The sequence below is a fragment of the Loxodonta africana genome, chromosome 24 (assembly GCF_030014295.1).
Source record: "Loxodonta africana isolate mLoxAfr1 chromosome 24, mLoxAfr1.hap2, whole genome shotgun sequence".
In the NCBI taxonomy this organism is placed as follows: Eukaryota; Metazoa; Chordata; class Mammalia; order Proboscidea; family Elephantidae; genus Loxodonta; species Loxodonta africana.
In genome coordinates, this window is record NC_087365.1 from 38,160,348 (window position 1) to 38,183,054 (window position 22,707).

General features: G+C 43.0%; 1 protein-coding gene across 1 annotated transcript in view; it reads left to right on the forward strand.

Annotated features, from left to right (window-relative positions):
• FAM83D (family with sequence similarity 83 member D) overlaps positions 1-22,698 on the forward strand; it is a 37,727-nt gene extending 15,029 nt beyond the window's left edge. Inside the window, exons 2-4 of the mRNA XM_003411715.4 lie at positions 3,708-3,875; positions 11,578-11,702; positions 14,232-22,698. Of these exons, the coding sequence (XP_003411763.2) occupies positions 3,708-3,875; positions 11,578-11,702; positions 14,232-15,219 (1,281 nt within the window). The 3' untranslated portion in view covers positions 15,220-22,698. The remainder of the gene's footprint in view (positions 1-3,707; positions 3,876-11,577; positions 11,703-14,231) is intronic.
• Positions 22,699-22,707: the final 9 nt, after the last annotated feature.

Sequence of the window (22,707 nt, forward strand, 5' to 3'; positions counted from 1 at the left end):
GCCACAATAATGTTGATTCTTTAGTTGGCATTCAAGGCATTCTGTGGTCTTGCTCATTCACCTGCCTTTCCCACTCATGTCCTATTGCTCCCTTTCATGCATGCTCTACGTTCCAGCCAAACTGGTACATACTCATCATTTCCTACCTCTTCCTCTGCGATCACATGGCTTCCTGCCAGGATGCCCTCTCCTTCACTTCCCTCATGTCTTCATGTCCAAATCTTGCTTCTTGTTTGTGATTCAGCACAAATGCCATCTCCTCCAGGGAGGCTTCCCTGCTCTTACTTGGTAAACATTTGAGTGCCTGTAGTGCTTCCACCACTGCAAAGGAGATGCTTCTGTTCCCCAAGGTCTCCCCCCGGGGAAGACTTCTGTGCCATTTTGCTTCCCAGCATCCCATGTCCCCTCCTTGAGGGTAAGTTGGATTTATGTCAAACTCTTTTTAGCCATCTTTCTGCCTAATAGTGTTCAGCCCACACTTATCATACCTTGCCCTGAGCTAAGCCCTTTCCATGCTTGGTCTCATTTAATTCTCACATCGTCTCTTTGGCAGAGATGCTAGTGTTATCCAGAGGAGGAAACTGAGGCTCAGAGAGACTAAGCAACTTGCCCAGGGTCACACAGAGCCAAGATCTATGCTCAGGCCTTTCTGCCTTTTAACCACTGTGTTATGTGACCTGAATGAATGGGATAGATAAAATAGGACCTATAATATAAAAACGCCATAGGAGGATACCAACTTCTGAAGATACCACCAATTCAGAAAGAATACTTCTTATTTGTAATATCACTGTGTCCAGTGGGTGTTAGCTGTGCCTTTTATAAAGGATAGCTTACCGCCTTGAGACTAGAAGAACTAAATGGTTTCCTCCTACCACTACTGAGTGTTCTGATCAGGAATACTATAGATGAATCCGGATAAAAAGGGAGAAAATGTGGAACAGAACTTCAAATTCTTAAAGAATGCAGACTTACTGGACCTATTGAGGCCAGAGGAGTCCTGAGACTATGGCCCTGGGTTATTCTTCAAATCTTGAATTGTAACTGTCCCCTGAAATAGTCACCTTTAAACTAAGCAACAATTTGGCCCAAAGAGTTCGTCCTCTTTAGTATTGCATTAAAAAAAAATAATAATAAAAATCGTTTGTATAAAACCAAGGGGTCAACAGCTATTTTAAAGCATAAATGAGAAGGTTGGGAGGCCAGGAGATTAAGTAAATAGAAGTTAAACAACTAGAACAGAAATAACGAGAATGTTGACACAATGTGAAAATATAATCAGTGTCACAGATCATTACATCTAGAAACTGTGGAGTGGGAGCTGGTTTTGCTGTATATTTTCACAAAAAAAGAAAAAAGTATAGCTCGCAGCCCCGGTTGCATCAAGATTGCGGAGGAGAGGGGAGAGGCAGCCGGGGAGCTAACGTGGCCTCCCCTGGCTCGGTCACAGCTGTGACTTCTGGGAGCTGGTGTTTCAGGGTCCCTCATCGTGGTAGATGATTCTCTCCTGTCTTGGAGAAGGATGGCAGCGTTGCCTCATCGTATCTGCATTGTTTCTTTAACCCCCATTTTTTTTTTACTTAAGGGGTAGCAGCTGTCAGGCACTGTTCTGAGTCCTCTGGGGCCACAGAGGTGAATTGCTTCTGTTCACGGACCTCTGCTCCAGGTGGAGAGATGAGACCCGTGAATAAATAACCTTGCCAGTTGCCGCTGAGTTGAGGCCAACTCATGGCATCCCCGTGTGTGCAGAGCGGAACTGCTGCACGGGGTTTTCAATGGCCGTGACCTTTGGACGGCAGATCCCCAGGGCTTTCTTTTGAGGCATCTCTGGATAGACTCAAACCGCCAACCTTTTGGTTAGTAGTCGAGCGTTTAACCATTTGTGCCACCCAGGGACTCCATATAGAACATAAAGCTCGGAAAAAGAGTGTATGATATCCCGAGAGACGCAGGTTTTTACTATTGAGGCTGAGAGGCGAGAGAAACCCCTTCAGATTACACAAGAGGTCCCGAACCTTGGCTTCAGGGAGTGGTTTCCTTAATTAACACCCCCATGTTCTGACTCCATGTGTAGGGACTTGTTTCTAAGCCTGGATGTTTTGACACCCCCACGGCCCTGCCTGGAGTTAGCCGAGGGCCACGATCTTAAAGCTACGAAGAAGGGCGTAATTACAGGCTTTGTGGCTGGAGCAGCCTCTCTTTAGCGAGGAGAGCTGGGGGCTGGCAGATGCCTCCCTGGACTGATAAAGTGAATACAGGAACAGATGCTTAAAGGATCTTTTGTACCTTGCACTTTCTGTAACGTGGTTGTTTAGCTCCCACTATAAACCTATCTTGCAGCTAAGGAAACACATTCGAAACAGCCCAGTGACACATGGCAAAGAGGCAGCTGTTAACTGTAGCCTGATGGTGGCCATGGAAAATCGATAAGGAGGCACAAATGGAGCTGTGTTGTTGTGGGGAAGAAAGGGCTGGTCTAAGCTTCAGGGAAGAATCCTTAGAAATATGTCCTTGTTCCTGTTGCGGGGTTGTGCTGTGGACAGAGACCAAAGAGCTGTGGAGGTCACCCTTTGTGGAGGACAGACTGGTGCTAAGGAAGCTGTCTGCTTAGATCCCGTGCAGCAGGCAGCGGATGAGGACTGACTGGTGGAGGGGGTAAAGGGGCATTGGTGGTTCAGTGCTAGAATTCTTGCCTTCCATACGGGAGATCCATGTTCAATTCCCTGCCAATGTACCCGACACACAGCCGTCCACCCGTTTGCCAATGGAGGCTTACATGTTGCTATGGTATTGAACAGCCTTCAGCAGAGCTTCCAGACTGTGATGGACTGGGAAGAAAGGCTCGGCAGTCTAAATCAGGCATATGAAAACCCTATGGATCATAACAGTCCAACATGCAACCGATCACGGGAGTGACGTAGGACCTGGCAGTGTTTCATTCCATTGTTCATGGGTCACCATGGTCGGTGGCTGACTCAGTGGCAGCTGGCAACAATGGAAGGGGTAGAGCATTACAAAGATGTGGTGTGCAAAGTTACTGAAGAAAAGATGGGAGGATCTGGTTGCCTGGCTTGATCTGTTTCAAGCTATGAGCTGGGAGTGAGTGGGGTGGCCATTTCTAGATCATAGTATAAAATCAGAGATTACCATTTCAAAATCAGACAATAAAACCATAGACTTGGAGAATGATGCAACCAGAAGTAGTCTCAGAAAGAATCTACAGTTTTATTGACTTGTTTTGCAGCTGTAGAAAACTGAAGCCCAGGAAGGAATGCAGCATGCCTAAAATGACAGATTGTCAGCCACAGAACCTACACAGCTTGATCTGAATCAAGCCTGCAAGACAGAGATTTTAGATGAGGAAGAGAAACTCAATGGAATGGGTTCATAGGATGGCAAGGCAGTGCATTAATCTGTAATTTTTGAGAAATTTGCCAGTGTGGAGAAGGAGAGTGACCAGAAAGGGTTGGGGAGGACTGCACCAAGTCAAGATTTGTAGGATACGGATCTTTGGGACTGGAAGAGTGTATGATGAGGGGGGAAAACCAGTATTACAGAAGAAGGAGGAAGGAAGGATAACTGTAGGTGGGATCTTTTCCCGGCTCTGAGATGGTGTCCAGATGCTGGACAAGAGGCCAACAGGCTGTCAGGTGGTATTTTTTGTGAGCTAACAGCTTGCTCTTCCCTCTGCCCCCACACCCCCATAGGTGATTGCTGTGGTGATGGATGTGTTCACCGACATCGACATCTTCAGAGACCTGCAGGAAATATGTAGGAAACAGGGAGTTGCTGTGTACATCCTCCTGGACCAGGCCCTTCTCTCCCAGTTTTTGGATATGTGCATGGATCTGAAAGTCCATCCTGAACAGGAAAAGGTTTGTGTTACACTGTTTCCAGGTTTACCACAGTCAGCAAACACTATGGAGCATCTGTCATCTACAAGGCTGTGGGTGGTGGTATCCTCTTACACAAGTTAGGAAACTGAGGCCCTGGGCCAACTCATTTGTCTGAAGTCTCACAGAAAAGAAGTGAGAGAGTCAGGATTCAAAACCTTGGCCTCTCCCCTGTGCCGTATTGCCTCCTAACGGAGCACAAACCACTCTGTTGATGCCTAGAGGCTGCCTCAGAAGAGGCCTCTTTTTAAAAATTATTTATTTATTTATTTTTAAAATTATTATTGTGCTTTAAGTGCAAGTTTACAAATCAAGTCAGTCTCTCATACAAAAATTTTTATACACCTTGCTATATACTCCTAGTTGCTGTCCTCCTAATGAGACAGCACATTCCTCCTCTCTACCCTGTATTCCCCATGTCCATTCAACCAGCTTCTGTCCCCCTCTGCCTTTTCATCTCCCCTCCAGACAGAAGCTGCCCACATAGTCTCATGAGTCTACTTGATCCAAGAAGCTCACTCCTCACCAGTATCATGTTCTATCTTATAGTCCAGTCCAATCCCTGTCCAAAGAGTTGGCTTTGGGAACGGTTCTTGGCTTGGGATAACAGAAGGTCTGGGGACTGTGACCTCCAGGGTCCTTCTAGTCTCAGCCAGACCATTAAGTCTGGTCTTTTTATGAGAATTTGAGGTCTGCATCCCACTGCTCTCCTGCTCCCTCAGGGGTTCTCTGTTGTGTTCCCTGTCAGGGCAGTCATCGGTTGTAGCCGGACACCATCTAGTTCTTCTGGTCTCAGGATGATGTAGTCTCTGGTTTATGTGGCCCTGTCTATTGGGCTCATAATTCCCTTGTGTCTTTGGTGTTCTTCATTCTCCTTTGCTCCAACTGGGTTGAGACCCATTGATGCATCTTAGATGGCCACTTGCTAGTGTTTAAGACCCCAGATGCCACTCTCCAAAGTGGGATGCAGAATGTTTTCTTAATAGATCGTATTATGCCAACTGACCTAGATGGCCCCTGAAACTGTGGCCCCCAAACCCCCGCCTCTGCTATGCTGCCCTTCAAAGCATTCGGTTTATTCAGGGAACTGCTTTTGGTTTAGTCATTTTCTGGTTACCTCTCCTGTATTGTGCATTGTCTTTCCCTTCGCCTAAAATAGTTCTTGTCTACTATCTAGTGAACCCCCGCTCCCTCACTCCCTCCCCACTCTTGTAACCATCAAAGAATAGTTTCTTCTCTGTTTAAAGTATTTCTTGAGTTCTTATAATAGTGGTCTCATATAATACTTGTCCTTTTGCAGCTGATTTCACACAGCATAATGCCTTCCAGGTTCCTCCATGTTATGAAATGTTTCACAGATTCCTCACTGTTCTTTATCGATGTGTAGTATTCTGTTGTGTGACTATACCATAATTTATTTATCCATTCATCCGTTGATGGGCATCTTGGTTGCTTCCATCTTTTTGCTATTGTAAACAGTGCTGCAGTGAACATGGGTGTGCATATATCTGTTCATGCAAAGGCTCTTATTTCTGTAGGGTATATTCCAAGGAGTGGGATTGCTGGATCGTATGGTAGTCCTAGTTCTAGCTTTTTAAGGAAGCGCCAAATCGATTTCCAAAGTCATTGTACCATTTTACATTCCCACCAGCAGTGTGTAAGTGTTCCAGTCTCTCCACAACCTTTCCAACATTTATTATTTTGTGTTTTTCGGATGAATGCCAGCCTTGTTGGGGTGAGGTGGAACCTCATTGTAGTTTTGGTTTGGATTTCTCTAATGGCTAATGATGGTGAGCATTTCCTCATGTATCTATTAGCCGCCTGAATGTCTTTGGTGAAGTGCTGTTCATATCCTTTGCCCGTTTTTTAATTGGGTTATTTGTCTTTTGTAGTTGAGTTTTTGCAGTATCATGTAGATTTTAGAGCTCAGGCGCTGATGGGAAATGTCATCGCTAAAAACTTTTTCCCAGTCTGTAGGTAGTCTTTTTACTCTTTTGGTGAAGTCTTTGGATGAGCATAGGTGTTTGATTTTTAGGAGGTCCCAGTTATCTAGTTTCTCTTCAGTTTTTTGTGCATTGTTAGTAATGTTTTGTATACTGTTTATGTCATGTATTAGGGCTCCTGGCATTGTCCCTATTTTTTCTTCCATGATCTTTATTGTTTTAGATTTTATATTTAGGTCTTTGATCCATTTTGAATTAGTTTTTGTGTGTGGTGTGAGGTATGGGTCTTGTGTCATTTTTTTGCAGGTGGATATCCAGCTCTGCCAGCACCTTTTGTTAAAGAGACTGTCTTTTCCCTTTTTAACTGACTTTGGGCCTTTGTGAAATATCAGCTGCTCATATATGGATGGATTTATGTCTGGATTCTCAATTCTGTTCCATTGGTCCATGTATCTGTTGTTGTACCAGTACCAGGCTGTTTTGACTACTGTGGCGGTATAATAGGCTTTAAAATCAGGTAGTGTAAGGCTTCCTACTTTGTTCTTCTTTTTCAGTAATGCTTTACTTACCCTGGGCCTCTTACCCTTCCATATGAAGTTGGTGAATTGTTTCTCCATCTCATTAAAGAATGTTGTTGGAATTTGGAATGGAATTGCAGTGTATCTGTAGTTGGAAGCGGCTTCTTTCGACAATAGCTCTAGTAGGTTCCAACTTTAGTCATGAGGACCACTGCTTACTGAGTTACTCCAGGTTCTTGACATATGTTATGTAACTTAAATCTTCCAGCAGCCCTGTCAGGTAAGTGGCATCATCCTTGTTTTTTAGATCAGGAAATGGCGACACAGGGAGCCAGTGGGTGCGGCTAGAATGTGGTGAGCCTATCTGCCCCCAGTTCCTCTCACATGCTGCTTTTCATTTCTCTCCATTATAAAACGAGACTTTTCATGTCCTTTTCTCTGATCGTGAAAGTAATTTGAGTTTAAGTATTTAAATATAAAACTCTACAACTTACCTGGCTTAATCTCTTTAGTTCAAAGAGGCAAGAAAAGTAGTTATATTTACTAACGATTCATTTTTTTTAGTTAATGAACTTGTTCTGTAAGCTTTGGAACTTCATTCATCAAGTGTTTGAGCACCTGCTGTGTTCTCACTGTTCTGGGTTCCCAAGATAAGGCAGTAAGCAGAGCGAACAAAGAATTTGGGCTGTGATAGTACAGGTTACTGTACTGCCCAGGAGGACACAAACTTACCGCCTCCTTATTTCCAAGCAACTGGTTTATTTAACTTCTCTGTCTTGGTCATCTAGTGCTGCTGTAACAGAAGTACTACAAGCGGATGGCTTTAACAAAGAGAAGTTTATTCTCTCACAGTACAGTAAGCTAGAAGTCTGAATTCAGGCGCTGGCTCCACCTCAGGAAACTCAGGTCCAAAGGACTCGATTTGCTCCTGGTGATGTTTTCTTGGTTGTATGAGGTCCCCCACTCTCTCCTTACTCCCCTTTCCTTTTATCTCCTAAGAGATAAAAGGTGGTGCAGGCCACACCTCGGGGAAACTCCCTTTACATTGGATCAGGGATGTGGCCTGGTAAGGGTGTTACAATTCCGCTCTAATCATCTTTAACATAAAATTACAATAAAAAAATAGAGGACAACCACAGAATACTGGAAATCAAGTAACCAAGTTAATACACAGATTTTGGGGGGAACATAATTCAATCTATGACGTTATCCCACAGAGTGCTTGCTGCTTTTTTCCCTGATGAGGAAGCTGAGGATTGAGTTTAAGGCAGATTCACACTGGAGCTAGAACTGGAGCTGAGAGATTGAATTAAAGGAGACAGCCAGGTGGACCCACCTGTCAATTAAAAGTTGAAATCAGTGGACCCAAGGAAAAGGCAAGTTAGACCTGGTAAAGAGCGTTATCATCTAAGCAAGTATTCAGCCCATGACTGTGCCCATAGAGAGCTGGCTGGAAAAAATTGAAGGTGTGGATGCTTAATTTCAAGGTGCTTTTTCTATAATTGAGGCAGTGTGCTAGCGGCAGAAAAATCACAGAATAGTTCTGGCCACAACTTTGATCAAAATGATTGACTCCGATTCATCTAATGGGCAGATATATAGGAATATTTACTGACCCGGTTGCCACTGTCGGTTGCTGCCTTCCTAGGAGTCCAAATCCTCCGGGACAGGGTCCAAAGGAGGTTTGCACCTGCAGCCTCACTAATTTAGTGTCTACCATTCCTTCCTAGGTAAGCACTGTCTTCCCTGGCTGTTTCTCTTACCTGGCGGTGTCTGTGTTGGTTGTCTGCCCTCTCCAAGTAGGGGCTGACTTCCTCCTGCTCTGGCTCTGTGCTGGGTGTCCTCTCTGCAGGGACTCAGTCACACTGTCATATGCCGGCACTCAAAAGTACTTTGGCCATAATCACAGGGACCTGCACAACATGTAGATGTGTGCCAAAGGGAAAGACACAGCCACACCTAAACCTGACCAGAGATTATTTTTTATGCTGGTTGTTATATGTTGATCCTTTAAGACTCGGCTAAGGAAACATCACCTCCTCCAGGAAGCCCTCCCACCACCACGGCAGTGTGTACTTGTATGAATTTTCTAGTTTTTTTAAATTTTCATTTTGAAATAATTTAAGATTTACAAAGTAGCTACAAAAATAGCATAAGGAATGCCCATATACTCTTCACCCAAATTCTCCAAATATTAATATTTACAAACCCAAAGAAAGACAGTATGAAATTGTATCAAATATCAAAATCAGGAAATTAACCGTGATGTAATACTATTATTTATTATACACAGACTTTATAAATTTCACCAGGTGTCTCACTAATGCCCTTTTTCTGGCCCAGAATCTAATCCACGACTACTCCTTGAATCTAGTCGTCATGTCTCCTTAGTTTTCTTTAATCTGGAACCACTCCCCCATCTCTTTTTGCCTTTTAGAGTCTTGACACTTTTGAAGAATACTGGCCAGTTTTCTGTAGAATTTGGGTTTCTCTGACGTTTCCTCATGATTAAATTCTGGTTGTACATTTTCGGTAAGAGTACTACAGAAGTGATATTATGTATTGTCATAGTTTTTGTTTGTTTTGTTTTGAACTTTTTACTTTGAAATAATCATAGATTCACAGGAAGGAACAAAGATGGTACAGAGAGATTCCATGTACCTGCCACCCAGTTTCCCCATTACATCTTATGTAACTTGCAGTACAGTCTCAACACCTGAAAACTGACATTGGTATAATGCATGTCTGTAATTCTGTGCCATTTTATCATGTGTAGATTCATGTAGCCACCACTGCCATCAGTATACAGAACTGTCCCTGCCCCATCACCACAAAGCTGTCCCTCTTGCTACCCCTTTATAGTCACCAACGCTTCCCCCCTCCCCACCCCTCCCTTCCCGCACCACCTTCCCCATCCCCCACCCAGGGCCATCCCTAAGCCCTGGTAACCACTAATCTGCTCTCCATCTCTATGATGCTGTCATTTAGAGAAAGTTACTTTGATGGACGCACACAGTCTGTGACCTTTTGATCCTGGCTTTTTTCCTCCGCCAGCACGGTGCCCTTGAGATCCACCCACGTTATTTGTGTATCTGTAGTTTGTTCCTTTTTATTGCTGAGTAGTACGGTATGGCTGTGCCATAGTTTAACCATTCACTCATCGAAAGACATTTGGGTAGCTTTCGATTTTTGGCTATTTCAAGTAAAGCTGCTGTGAGTATTCATGTAAGGTTTTTGTGTGGACATAGGTTTTTGTTTCTCTGAATGATGTTAAGTCTTGTCACGGTTTTTTAATCATCCAGTTACTTTCTGTTTTCTGTTCCAGTCCTTGACTGTCTCTCTTGCCCCAGGGCTTGGCACATAGTATGGCCTCTATGTTTGAGGAATGAATGAGAAGTCAAACAAAAATCTTAAGTGTTTAATTTGAATGTGTAAGATTATTAAAAATATGTAGCTACTGGTCGGCTCCAAAGAATGCAAATTGTTTTTGTATTTTGCATACCATTGTACATGCATTTATGTATGTCATTTTACATCAGTAATTATGCTGACAACCATACAGTGTATAACCCCAGTGAACTACTATTTTTCCTTTTTGGTAAATGCGTACTTGTAGCCAGGCAAGGTGTGCATCAGGGTTGTATCCTTTCACCATACCTATTCAGTCTGTATGCTGAGTGAATAATTCAAGAAGCTGGACTATATGAAGAACAAGGTATCAGGATTGGATGAAGACTCATTAACAACCCGCATTATGCAGATGACACAACCTTGCTTGCTGAAAGTGAAGAGGATTTGAAGCATTTACTGATAAAGATCAAGGACCACAGCCTTCAGTATGGATTACGCCTCAACACAAAACAAAAATCCTCACAACTGGACTAATAAGCAACATCGTGATAAACGGAAAATATTGAAATCGTGAGGGATGCCATTTTACTTGGATCCACAGTCAACACCCATGGAAGCAGCAGTCAAGAAATCAAACGATGCATTGTATTGGGCAAATCTGCTGCAAAAGACCACTTTAAAGTATTGAAAAGCAAAGATGTCTCCTTGAGGACTAAGATGTGCCTGACCCAAGTCATAGTGTTTTCAGTTGCCTCATATGCGTGTGAAAGCTGGACAATGGATAAGGAAGACTGAAGAATTGGCACCTTTGAATTGTGGTGCTGGTGAAGAATATTGAATATACCGTGGACTGCCAAAAGAATGAACAAATCTGTCTTGGAAGAAGTGCAGCCAGAATGCTCCTTAGAGGCAAGGATGGCGAGGCTGCGTCTTACATACCTCGGACATGTTATCAGGAGGGACCAGTCCCTGGAGAAGGCCATCATGCTTGGTGAAGTGAGGGTCAGTGATGAAGAAGACCCTCAACCAGATGGAGTGACAGAGTGGCTGCAGCAATAGGCGGAAGCCTAGCAATGATTGTGCAGATGGTGCAGGACGAGGCAGTGCTTCATTCTGTTGTACATAGGGTCGCTATGGGTCGGAACCGCCTTGACAGAACCTAACAACAACAACAGGAGATATGACATTGCTGTTGAGCCACATGTGAGTGTTTCTGCCTCAGAAACCCTGTGCTAGAGAAGGCATGTCCTATGTCCCTATTCTCCATACCCATTGCGGTGTAGGGCGAGTGAAGATGGGCTATTATTCATTAGTAATGCCATTAAATAAAGGAGTAGGAGATTATCAGCTTAGCTTCTTTGAGTCTTTGTTAAAATGTTACTTATTACTAGTGTGGTTTTCTTTGGTGATTTTGTCCTCCGCATTTTGTTTCAAAGGTAAATTCTTGGATTCTGTTGTCCAGTATCCCCAAAAGGTGGTTCTTCTTTTCAAGCACATAAACACATGAATTAAAAGTCTCAAGAATAAATAAAGAAAAGGACATATGAGAAGATGGACTAAATGTAAAGTAGCATTTAAAAAAAAAAACCCTGTTGCCCTGGAGCCAATTACCACTCATAGCGACCCTGTCAGGCCCTGTAGGACAGAGTAGAACGGCCCCATATGGTAGCATTACCGGGGAGTAAATGGGCTTGAGCCTGAGAATCATCTGGCTGGTACCTCGTGTGTTACTACTGAATGATGAGCCTAAGCCGTTCATCTGCCAAGAAGTTTGTTTGGGCATTGTAACCCAAGCCCTCTTGTCTTAGTCATTTACTTATTGGATGAGTGTCACTGGATTGCTCATTTATTTTTCTCCCACTCTCCCAACAGCTGATGACAGTTCGGACTATTACAGGAAGTATCTACTATGCAAGGTCAGGAACTAAAATCGTTGGGAAGGTTCATGAAAAGTTCACATTGATTGATGGCATTCGAGTGGCAACAGGCTCTTACAGGTAAGTTTCTAACATGCCTGTGCATATTAATTTAAACTCTTTAGAAGATGCATGTTATGTAAAGCTTATTTTTTTCTCTCAGTGAGAGCCTTTACGTTCAAGCATTCCTATATGTGTGTCTGTGAGTGTGAGCTAGTTAATCAGAGCATCCCTCGGTAGGAGGTAGTCAGGGGTAGGGGCCCCTTCTCCTTCCCTGCCATCTACAAAACTGAAGTGCAGAGATGGAAACGTGCCTCGCCATCACACAGTGAGCGAGTCCTAGATTCAAGCCTTGGTCCAGGCCTTACAGCAGACTGAATTGAGTATTAATAGTGACAGGAACAATATCGAATCCTGGTTCCTTGGAAATTTTGACCCCTCTTGTCCTTGCTCACTGGAAGGTAAGGACAGTTGCAGGCAGCAACCAGCCCTGTATCAAAAGAAGATAGCACGTTTTATATCAAAGCAAGCCTGGGCTGTCTGCGATACCCCTCCCTACCTCTGGGCTGTTGACTCCTCTAGAGCGGGGTTCAGGTTTGCTGGTGAATAAGAGGCTGGGTTGGGGGCTACAGATAAAGGCAGGGCTATGGCTGTCCCTAGGGGGAGAGAAAATCAGGAAGTTACCTCCCCCTGGTATATGTCCTGGTCATGCTTTAACTTCAGTGTTGAAGGCAGAACAGAAGCTGTTCTTTAGACTTAAATTCTTTGCTTCAAGCCTAGTAGCTTAGTGCTTTAGTCTGGAGGATGCTGACCCATGTTTCTGAACCAGCCTTTGAAGTCTCACTTTGGCAATGGCATCTTAAGGTAGAGAGCACAGGGAAGTCGAATAGAAGGTGGGGATAATGAGTGCTCAACACTAATCTCCAGAAGTTACCATGTGCCATTCTGACTTAAGTGGCTCCGATGGTGGTGTATTTTGCCACCTGTATGTTAGATTGTCTGATGGTATGCACGAGGTGTGTCTGCAGAGTTAAGAAAAAAAAAAACCCACATTTTTGAAGAAACACACATTCGAGAGTGATAATTATGTGTCAGCCCCAGGGAAAGGTGGGGATGCAAAAGTTTGTGGGAGATGAGGTGCTAACGTTACAAAACTCCCAATGCCTTTCTTTCCAAACTATACTGGCATTGCTCAGAACAGAATGCCAACTCTTTCTTGAGACTTGCTTTTATAAGAAGTCTACAGATAACAGGAAGAAACTAGATTTTGAACCAACGTAGGATTTGTCTATATTAATCAAACTAAGCTCCAAATAGTTTTTGGCTGTTTTAAAGCCTGAAAGTATAAAAACTACTCTCTGTGAAAGAAGATATGTTACCATTGACGACGATGATGATGTTGATGCTGATAGCTTCCATTTGTCGAGGACCTTTTATGATCCAGGTACTGGGCAGTTGCTTTGTTCATGTTACCTCATTGAGGGTTTTCAAAAGAATATTCCCTCTCAAGCTTTGAAGGCAGTTCTCAAAGTGGAATTTGCATCAGCCAGGATTCTTGTTTGCAAGAGACCGTTGGTACTATGTTTTATGATCTCTCATTTAAAACATCCTATTCCTAGTACAAATTTCTGTATCAGTGAGGTGATTGCAAGTGTCAGAAAGCTAACTCAACTTACGCAAAATGAAATTTATTGACTGACATAACTTGGAAGTATATAATTGGTTTCCAACTCAACTTGACCTAGGGGCGATACATTTATCAGAACACTGTCTCCTGGTTCTGCTTTTCTCTAATTAATCTTTATTCTGAGGCAGGCTGTCCATTTGAAAGCAAAGATCCAGGCTTATGTGGCCTTTAGCAACTATTTCCAAAAGAGAGAGACTCTCTTAGTCTCAGCATTAGGATCAGTTTTTGAAAAATTGCTTGGCTGTAGTTGGTTCACATGCCTGCCTGAGTGAATCCCCACATACAAGGGGAGCAGATACTCTGAACAGCCTGGGTCACATCCCTACCCCTGGTGTGGGTGGAGAGGGTGCATAAAGCAAAGTCTTCTAGGGTAGGGGCAGGAATGGGTTGTTCCCAGAGGAACGGGAAGGGATGCTAGAGAGACAGGGACAAATGGCTACTCTTCAGCTCTAAACATGTTTTGTGCAGTGGCATCATCATTAGAATACCAATACTGTCCCCTTTTGTGAAAATGGCAGCACTGAAAGAGGCAGCAAGGAGCCCTGCACTAGCAGTTCAGTCCTGAGACCAGGAGCCTAACTGAGGGTCTCCCACGACTTCCTTAGATGATGTCACCAGCCAGTTAACTCACTGGCCTAAATATCGTTCTAGTTTGTAAAAATTGTAAGGCTGAAGATGTATAGGTTTTCACACATGGGTTAAACAGTTGGCCTTTTTTACTTTTATGCTGACACATGTATGTTATATACATACACGTGTTAAGGCTAGTTGAATTCACAACTAAATGGTAGGTGTGATATCACCAAAGTTTTGACTTTCATACAGCCATATATCTGGGCTTTATTTTGCTGATTGACAATAAATAAGCTAAAATTGCTCATTCTTACCAGCTTCTGTTTTTTGTTTTGTTTTTAATCCCAAAGTTTTACATGGACGGATGGCAAATTAAATAGCAGTAACCTGGTAATCCTGTCCGGCCAAGTGGTTGAACACTTTGATTTGGAGTTCCGAATCCTATACGCACAGTCAAAGCCCATCAGCTCCAAACTCCTGACCAACTTTCGGACCAGCAGCAAGTTTGACCATCTAGTTGACTATAAGCCACCATCCAAGGAACTCACACTGGGCAACCTGCTGAGGCTGCGGCTCGCCAGACTCTCAAGTACTCCTAAGAAGACTGACCTGGAACCAGAGGTGCCCACAGAGGTCAGGGCAGAGACCGGGCGCCACGACTCTGCGTCCTCCACCGTCAGTGAGGAAGACTGCTTAAACAGTCACAAGTACAAACTAGAGAGCAGAAGGGCAGTTGATGTTGCCACTCAGACAGAGCCAGGAGAGGAGATGCCAACAGTGCGTGCAAGTGACATAGGGACACAGACCAGGATCAGCACGGCATCCACTGGGACCCAAACCACGGTTGCCACCAGGGTAGCCAGCTCTCAAACCATGATTTGGTCCAAGTCAACCACCACCCAGACTGACGTGGATGAGAATGTTCTCTTTTCTCAGGGAACTCAGTCTAAAGAAGGGTCTCCAGTATCAAAAATGTCTGTATCGAGATCTTCCAGTTTGAAGTCTTCCTCATCTTTGTCTTCCCAAGGCTCAGTGGTAAGCTCCATCGGCTCCCAGACTTCCGTGAGGGCCACCGGCTTCCACAGTCCTGGATATCCGAAGCACCTGGGCACCTCCCACGTAGATCTGTGCTTAAGAGACTCATTTAGAAACTTGAATAAAGAGAGGCGGTTTCACCTTGCTGGGATCAGGTCCCGGCTCAACCACATGCTGGCCATGCTCTCCAGGAGAACGTTCTTTGTGGAAAACTACCTCGGCTTTAATCCTGGAAATTTTAACACAGCATCAGTTAATTTGCTTGCTGTCAGAGATATAGCACTTTATCCTTCGTATCAGTGACTGTTCGGTGTTCAGAGACTCTGGTTTCAGCCAGGCTTGTAGCAGACATCACTGGAGCTTATAACCTGTATATTGTTTAACTGCTTTTGTTTTATTTTTGTCATGTCTAAATCAGGTATTGGACTCCCTGGATGGTGAAATGGTTAATATGCTCAGAAGCTAACCAAAAGGTTGAAAGTTTGAGTCCACCCAGAGGCAACTTGGAAGAAAAGCCAGGCAGTCTACTTCCAAAAAATCAGCCATTGAAAACCCTATGGAGCACAGTTTTACTCTGACACACACAGGGTTCGCCATGAGTCAGAGCTGACTTGATAGCAACTTTTTTTAAAAAGCAGGTGTTGGTTTTACAGTTTAAACACTATGAGTACAGTTTTTTGCACAATTTCAACACTTATATTTCTGAAAGAGAAAGCTTGGGTGTTTTAAGTTAATTCAGGTAAGGGAATCAGGTACGTTTTGCATTTTTCTTGATTTGTGTGCTCTTCTGTTTTGGAGGTTTGAATCACTAGTTTTTTTTAAGATCGGAATTCTGTTGAGGAAAACAAACCTCTGATTCCTAATTGTTTTTCTCTTCTTTAGAATATCTGTGTGCTTAGTACAAAATAAATACTTGCATGAACAGTTTTGTCTGGTGATTGCCTAAGGGCTTTTTTCTACTGTCTGGCATTATTCTCTTTAATGTTAGGACTGTGTCACAAGTAAATACACCATATAGGTATTGATGCAATTTTTTTATAGTGTTGTGGTGGGAGAAGAAATAGACAATTCAAATTGTTAGGGGAAAAATAACCACTTTATAGTTAGAAGACATGAAGCTGGCCTCAAGGTCATATCTTCCTTAGCAATATGAATATTAATGTTATTATCTCTAGTTTGAGAGAAGAAACTTCCTGGAAACAGCAAGCCTTTGTCTGTGTTCCAGCTTTTCTTTCTTTTTATTTTTTTCATAGAAAAAGCTTGAGCTATTTAGACCAGGACCTTAGTTCTCTGCTTCCCTGCCAGAGGCCTCAGTGTGTTTTCCTGGATTCATCCCTGATATTAATCGTAGTGGCCTCCCGGGCCTAATTTCATCAGATGGGTGTATTGGCAATGATTTAGCAATCTAATATACTGAAGGAGGGGCAAAAGAGGACACTGACAATTATCCCAGATTCCTAGTCCAGTGGTAGGCAATGTAACTTGTTTCTACACCCTGCTAATCAGGACTGGTATGGCTGTGGAATCCTGTTTTTGTCTAGTCTAATTTCTAATTCACATGGACCCACAAAAGGAAAAGAGTTACGTGATGGCTTCTTCCCTGTCTTGACTTGGCCGGAGCAGGAGAGATCTATAATAGGTGAGGGTGGTGTCCCTGTAGAATGCTGATGCACCCTGATCGTGAGTACCCCTAGAGGTTCTCATATGTGTACCAGGACTCCTTTATGGCCACTGAGTTATTTGCCTGGTTAGTGCCATAACCTGTGTCTCTGGAGCAGATGTAAGGAAACTGGTCCATGCCTGGTTGTAAGCAACTCTGGCCTAAGCCTGAATAAACACTGTTATTCAAAACCATTTCCTAGATTGAGGTCACTTTCAATGAACTATCTTTGATCCTCACAACAATGTAATGGAGAGCTACCTAGGTTGGATAGCTTTTATTCCTTTTTTTCAGGTGAGGAAACTAAGGCTCAGATTAAGTAGCATATTCAAGGTCACGTGGCTGGTAAATGGTGACACAAAGATTTAAACAGATTTTCGGGTCCTAAGTTCAGTACACTGTCAACATGACTCTGCTTCTCTACATGGAGTATGCAGGCATTAGAGGGTGCACCAGCAGAAATGGTGGCTAATGCAGCAGTGAATTGAAAACATAAGAACTTAACCTCATTAACACGCTTAGATACAAAGCCCTAAACTGCAAAAAAGTGCTTTAATTCGTGTTGAAATCTTAACCCACTGTGTTCTACAGAACCCTTAATAGGCTTTACATAAAAACCAGGTCTGTGTTCAGTTTGAGAAACGCAGGATCAAATCAATTTAAACAGGGTTCTTTACTTCAGGAATGCTCAGATCTTGGAAGGAGGGACTGATCATAGTGACCCACAAGAAAATCTAAGGTACAAAGTAGTGCAAATTGAAAGTTACATGGGAGAAGCCCAAGGGTGGGCGTACAAATGCATGCCCCGATGACTTCCACACTTACTTGGGGTAGGCTCCTCATTTAACTTCAAGCTTTCCAGTAGCCAAAAGAGAAAAAGACACCTGGTCAGATGTACCATTCACAATGTCCATAGAACTAAAACAAATCCAGATACAGGAAGAACAGTTCTTGGTACTGAGATCACGTAAGGATTTCTCACAAAGATCCTCTCATACAAATGATACTGTGAAGCACTCTGATAATAGATGCAGTGAACCCCACCAGGGCAGTTCGAAGCTGTAGATGACTTGAATGTATTCAGACATATAGAATACGTACCCTATATTGTATGTATTCAGATGAGCATTGTTATGCTAGGTTTCACTGATGCCACACACCTAGAAATATGCCCCAGTCTGCCTGGCAGAGTCCAGTTTATGCCCGTTATGCCCACACCCCATCTAGTTAATACCCCTTTTAGTATCACAAGTGTCGCAGTTTGAACAATAAAGCATATGGTCGTCCTATCTACAAAGCACCGCGAAGAATTGAGATTTCCCCAACTCATCCAACGCCCCAGACTTGCATGTTTCTCAGGTCAACATGATAGAGGTTCCTTGGGTTGCTGAACCCCTTTTCTAGTGGATCTCTTTGCACCTCTACCTCTATCTTCAAGCTAAGTAAATGCTTTTGCTTATGCTTATACATGTGTGAAATTGATTATGTGTGCAAGCCAACAAACCGGACAGGTTTACATATTACAAGTTGCAGAGTGCTGCGTCTTAGACTCGGTATAAAATCCCAGTATAGTGCAATTCAATAAAAGCAATTCTGCAATTGCATAAAAAAAGGTTCCGTGTTCAGTTTGAGAAATGCTGGATGAAATCAGACAGGGTTCTTTACTGCAGGACTGCTCAGACCTTGAAGAAAGTCTTAATGAAGACCCAAGGGCAGAGTCAGGATTTTTCTTAGGAAGCTAACAGCTCTGGCACATGAACACATGCATGGTTGTAATGGACATCTGTTATTTTTGCTACAGCAATTCATTTACTCCCCTTTCTGATAGACTTACACTGATTTCCCTCTGAGGAACCATCTTGTTCCAACTCAGTCCACGTGGCTCTGGTGAAGCTGACTCTGCCTCTGAGTCTGGGGGTGAGCATGTGACCTGGGCCAAAGCCAATCAGTACATCGTATTTCCTGGCCTTAGTGATTGATTTATGGAGGCAATGGTGGTTCAGTGGCAGAATTCTTGCCTTCTATGTGCCTGGTTTGATTTCCAGCCAATGTCCCTCATGTGCAACTACCACCTGTTGGTCAGGGGAGGTTTGCTGAACAGGTTTCAGCCAGTGTTTCATTCTATTCTGCCTGGGGCCCCTGGAATAGGTGGCTGACTTGATGGCAGCTAACGACAGTGATTAACTCAAATCGGATTCATGGCCAGTCAGATACGTTTGCCAGGGACTTTTGGAAAGAGTTTTGATGCCTGAAAAGATGTGATAGCTGGAGTTGACATGGCCGTCTTTTTACCACATGACACCTGTGTCAGGAGAAGGCAAAACGATATGATCAGAAATGAGCCCTGATTATATCATACGCGCAGATACACCTGTCTCAAGTCAGAACTACTCTTGGACTTTTTTGTTTATGTGAGCCTGTTTTGGTTAAGGGAGGTTGGGTTGAGTTTTCCACCACTTGTATCCAAAAAAGCCTTAACTGTACAAAGATGAAAATACCTAAATTCAGTGCCTCCTAAAACATGGGCAAGATGGTAAGTCTGGAGATATTTCAAAGCAGGAAATACAGGTTACCTACCATAGACACAGAAAACCTTTATAACATACCCATGAAACATGATTTTGAGGAACATCTTCTGTCTGGAAAACCTAGGAAGTTGCCAAATGTACCTCTTTGTAACAAAATGATCAAACTTTTATAGAATTGGTGGCAATGAACTAAATAAATTTCAGATGTCATCTCAAGATATAATGGTTTTAATTTTAGAGTAGTTATTTTTGGCCTTTCTGAAAATAGTTAATTGGGAAGACCAAGAGTCTATTGAGACCGTTCCTAGTTTGTGACAATGAAACCATACCATCAACATCTAGGTCATCGCTTAGGTGTTTTCTTTAATAGAAATCTGTGTAAGCAAAACAACTTATTAGGGACAGTTGGGCTTTGAGAACTTCCCGAGGTAGACAAACTAACTCTCACCTAAGAGAGTTTAGCACTAATAGTTTTAAACGGCCCATATGGTTGAAAAAGCAATGGCCTAGGTATTAGAAGGTTTGAGTTGTAGCTTCAGTTCTGATGCTAAATTAGCTCACTGATTCTGACTGAGTCATTTTAACATCCACGGGCCTCTATTTTCTCATTTATAAAACAAGAAATTTAAGCTAGATGTTCATTAGGGTCTCCTCCAGCTTTAAGATTATGATGATAATTTGGAGATGGCAAATCTACTGTCTTGTTGTAAAGAGTAAGATTTCTTCATGTATGTCATGAGTGACTTGTAAAATACAGGCATAATAAAGTGACATTAATATTCCCTTGTATTCACATATGAAGGAGCCATGGTGGCGCGGTGGTTAAGCATTTGGTTGCTAACTGAAAGGTTGGCGGTTCAAACCCACCAGCAACTCTGAGGCAGAAAGATGTGGCAGTCTGCTTCTGTAAAGATTTATGGCCGTGGAAACCCTATGGGGGCAGTTCTACTCTGTACTACAGGGTTGCTGAGTTGGAATTGACTCTACGACAGTGGGTTTGGTTTTTTGGCTCTGGTGGAGTCATGTATAAATCTTGTGTTCTATACTTGGGCCAATAGTGAAGTTATGACAAAAATAAAACAAGGGAGGATCAATATCAAGAATTAAGCATAAAGCATAGTATTCACATATACTTCACTCAATAGGCAGTTTGTTATTGGGCTATGAATATGAATGTGGCATGGTCCTTGTCCTTAAGAAGCTCCCAGTATAATAGTGGAGGCACGCACGCCAGCTATATTTCAATTAAATAAGTTATAACAAAGGTGAGCATGCAGAATCTGAGTCTACAGAGAGGGAATACTTAAGTCTGATAGTGAATTTAGAGAAGTCATCTTAGAGTTGTCCCTTAAAGGATAAGGATATTTTAAAGGATGGTTGGGGAATTCTAGGTAGACGGATTAACGTGAATGGAATGTTATTTTCATTATTATGGAGATAAAGGAGATAGTTGGAAAATGTATGCACATAAATTCAGACTTTCCTTTTTTCTAGTGAATTTGCTGTTTGAATTAAGATGTTGAGAGCTAACACCGAGTGCTGTTATATCTTGCACTGTTAGGTACTCTATATGTTATCTCATTAAATATAACCTCTTTATGGTGGCATAGTGGTTAAGAGTTCAGCTGCTAATCAAAAGGTCAGCAGTTCAAATCCACCAGCTGCTCCTTAGAAACACTTTGGGGCAGTTTTACTCTGTCCTATAGGGTCACTATGAGTCGGAATCGACTCCATGGCAACAGGTTTTGTTTTATACCTCACTTTATAACTAAGATTAAATGACACCTTGTTGTTGTGTGTCGTGTTAGGTGCTGTTGAGTAGGTTCTGACTCACAGCAACCCTATGTACAGCAGAGCAAAACACTGCCCGGTCCTGTGCCATCTTCACAATCATTGCTATGTTTGAGCCCATCGTTGTTTGAGTGCCTTCCATCCTGAGGGGCTCATCTTCTGGCACTATATCAGTGTTCCTCTGCTATTTATAAGGTTTTCACTGGCCAATTTTTTCAGAGATCACCAGGTCCTTCTTCCTAATCTTAGTTTGGAAACTGCTGAAACCTGTCCACCACGGGTGACCCTGCTGATACTTTAAATACTGGTGGCATAGCTTCGAGCATCACAGCAACACAGAAGCTACCACAGTATGGCAAACTGACAGACAAGTGACAGCTAGAAGACGGCAGAGCTAGATTCCAAGTCATGTCTACTTGGTTTCAAAGCCCCTGTTCTTTCTTTGACTATGCCATTTCCCTTAGACAAAGCAGAACTTTTTTCACAGCTCTAAAAACATATTCTGAAGCCTCTCTTACTTGCAATTACTTGTGCCTATCTATAAACACTTCCTCCACTTGAGTCTATTAGACCTCATTAGCTCTGTTTGGATCAGCAGAATCTCTCCCAAGCTTGTTGACCATAAGAATCCTTTATGGAACTTTCTAGAAATACAGATTCCTAGGCTATGCCCCCGGAGATTATGACTCAGGATTAGATTGGGGGCCTAAAAAATATATTTTTAACAAGCATTTGATTTACATGATCAAAGTGGAGGAAACACTGGGTTAGGTAACCTACGTATTTCTAGTCTTTCCTTCCAACCCATTTTTTCTCCATCACTCCTGATAATCCTAAAGCAGAGGTCTACAATCCAAAATCTTAATCTTAAAATTCAAGGCCTTCCAGAATGTAGGCCCAGATTACTTTTGCAATTTACTTCTTACCACACCCTTTCACACACCTTGACTGACAGAACTGTTTCTGGCTCTCCTCCCACCCATGCTTTTACCCTACTTCTCCAAAAGGCTCTGCTTAAATAATCATAGTTGTAGAAAGCCTCTCCGGATTTCTGTACCTGGAAACCAACTCTCCTTTTGCAGACTCCCAAAGACTTTCAGCACTTCTTATCTTCCTAGTAACCATAGGATTAGACTGTGCTCCCTGAGGGACATACTTGAGTCAGACTACAACCTGTTTATCCACCAAAGACTTTCTTTGCATACTGTTATTTAGTTATCTAGTGCTGCTATAACAGAAATACAAGTGGATGGCTTTAGCAGAAATTTATTCTCTCACAGTGTAGGAGGCTAGAAGTCCGAATTTAGGGTGCCACCTCCTGGGGGAGCTTTCTCTCTCTTTGGCTCTTGGGAGGGTGCTTGTCATCAATCTTTCCCTGGTCTAGGAGGTTCTCAGCACAGGGGCCTTGGGTGCAAAGGACGTGCTCTGCTCCTCATGCTTCTTTCCAGGTGGTGTGAGGTCCCTCTCTCTCTGCTCTCTTCTCTCTCCTTTCATCTCTTGTAAGATAAAAGGTGATGTAGGGCACACCCCAGGGTAACTCCCCTTAACATCTGATCAGGGCTGTGGCCAGAGTAAGGGTGTTGGCAACCCACCCTAATCCTCTTTAACATAACCTAATCTGGCCTCATTAACCTCAGGCAGAGATTAGGATTTACAACACATAGGATAATCACATCAGATCACAAAACGGTGAACAAGCACACAATACTGGGAATCATGGCCTAGCCAAGTTGACACTTTTGAGGGGGGGCACAATTCAATCCATAACACATACTTAGTGCTTAAATATGATTACTTTTCAGTAAAGTTTAG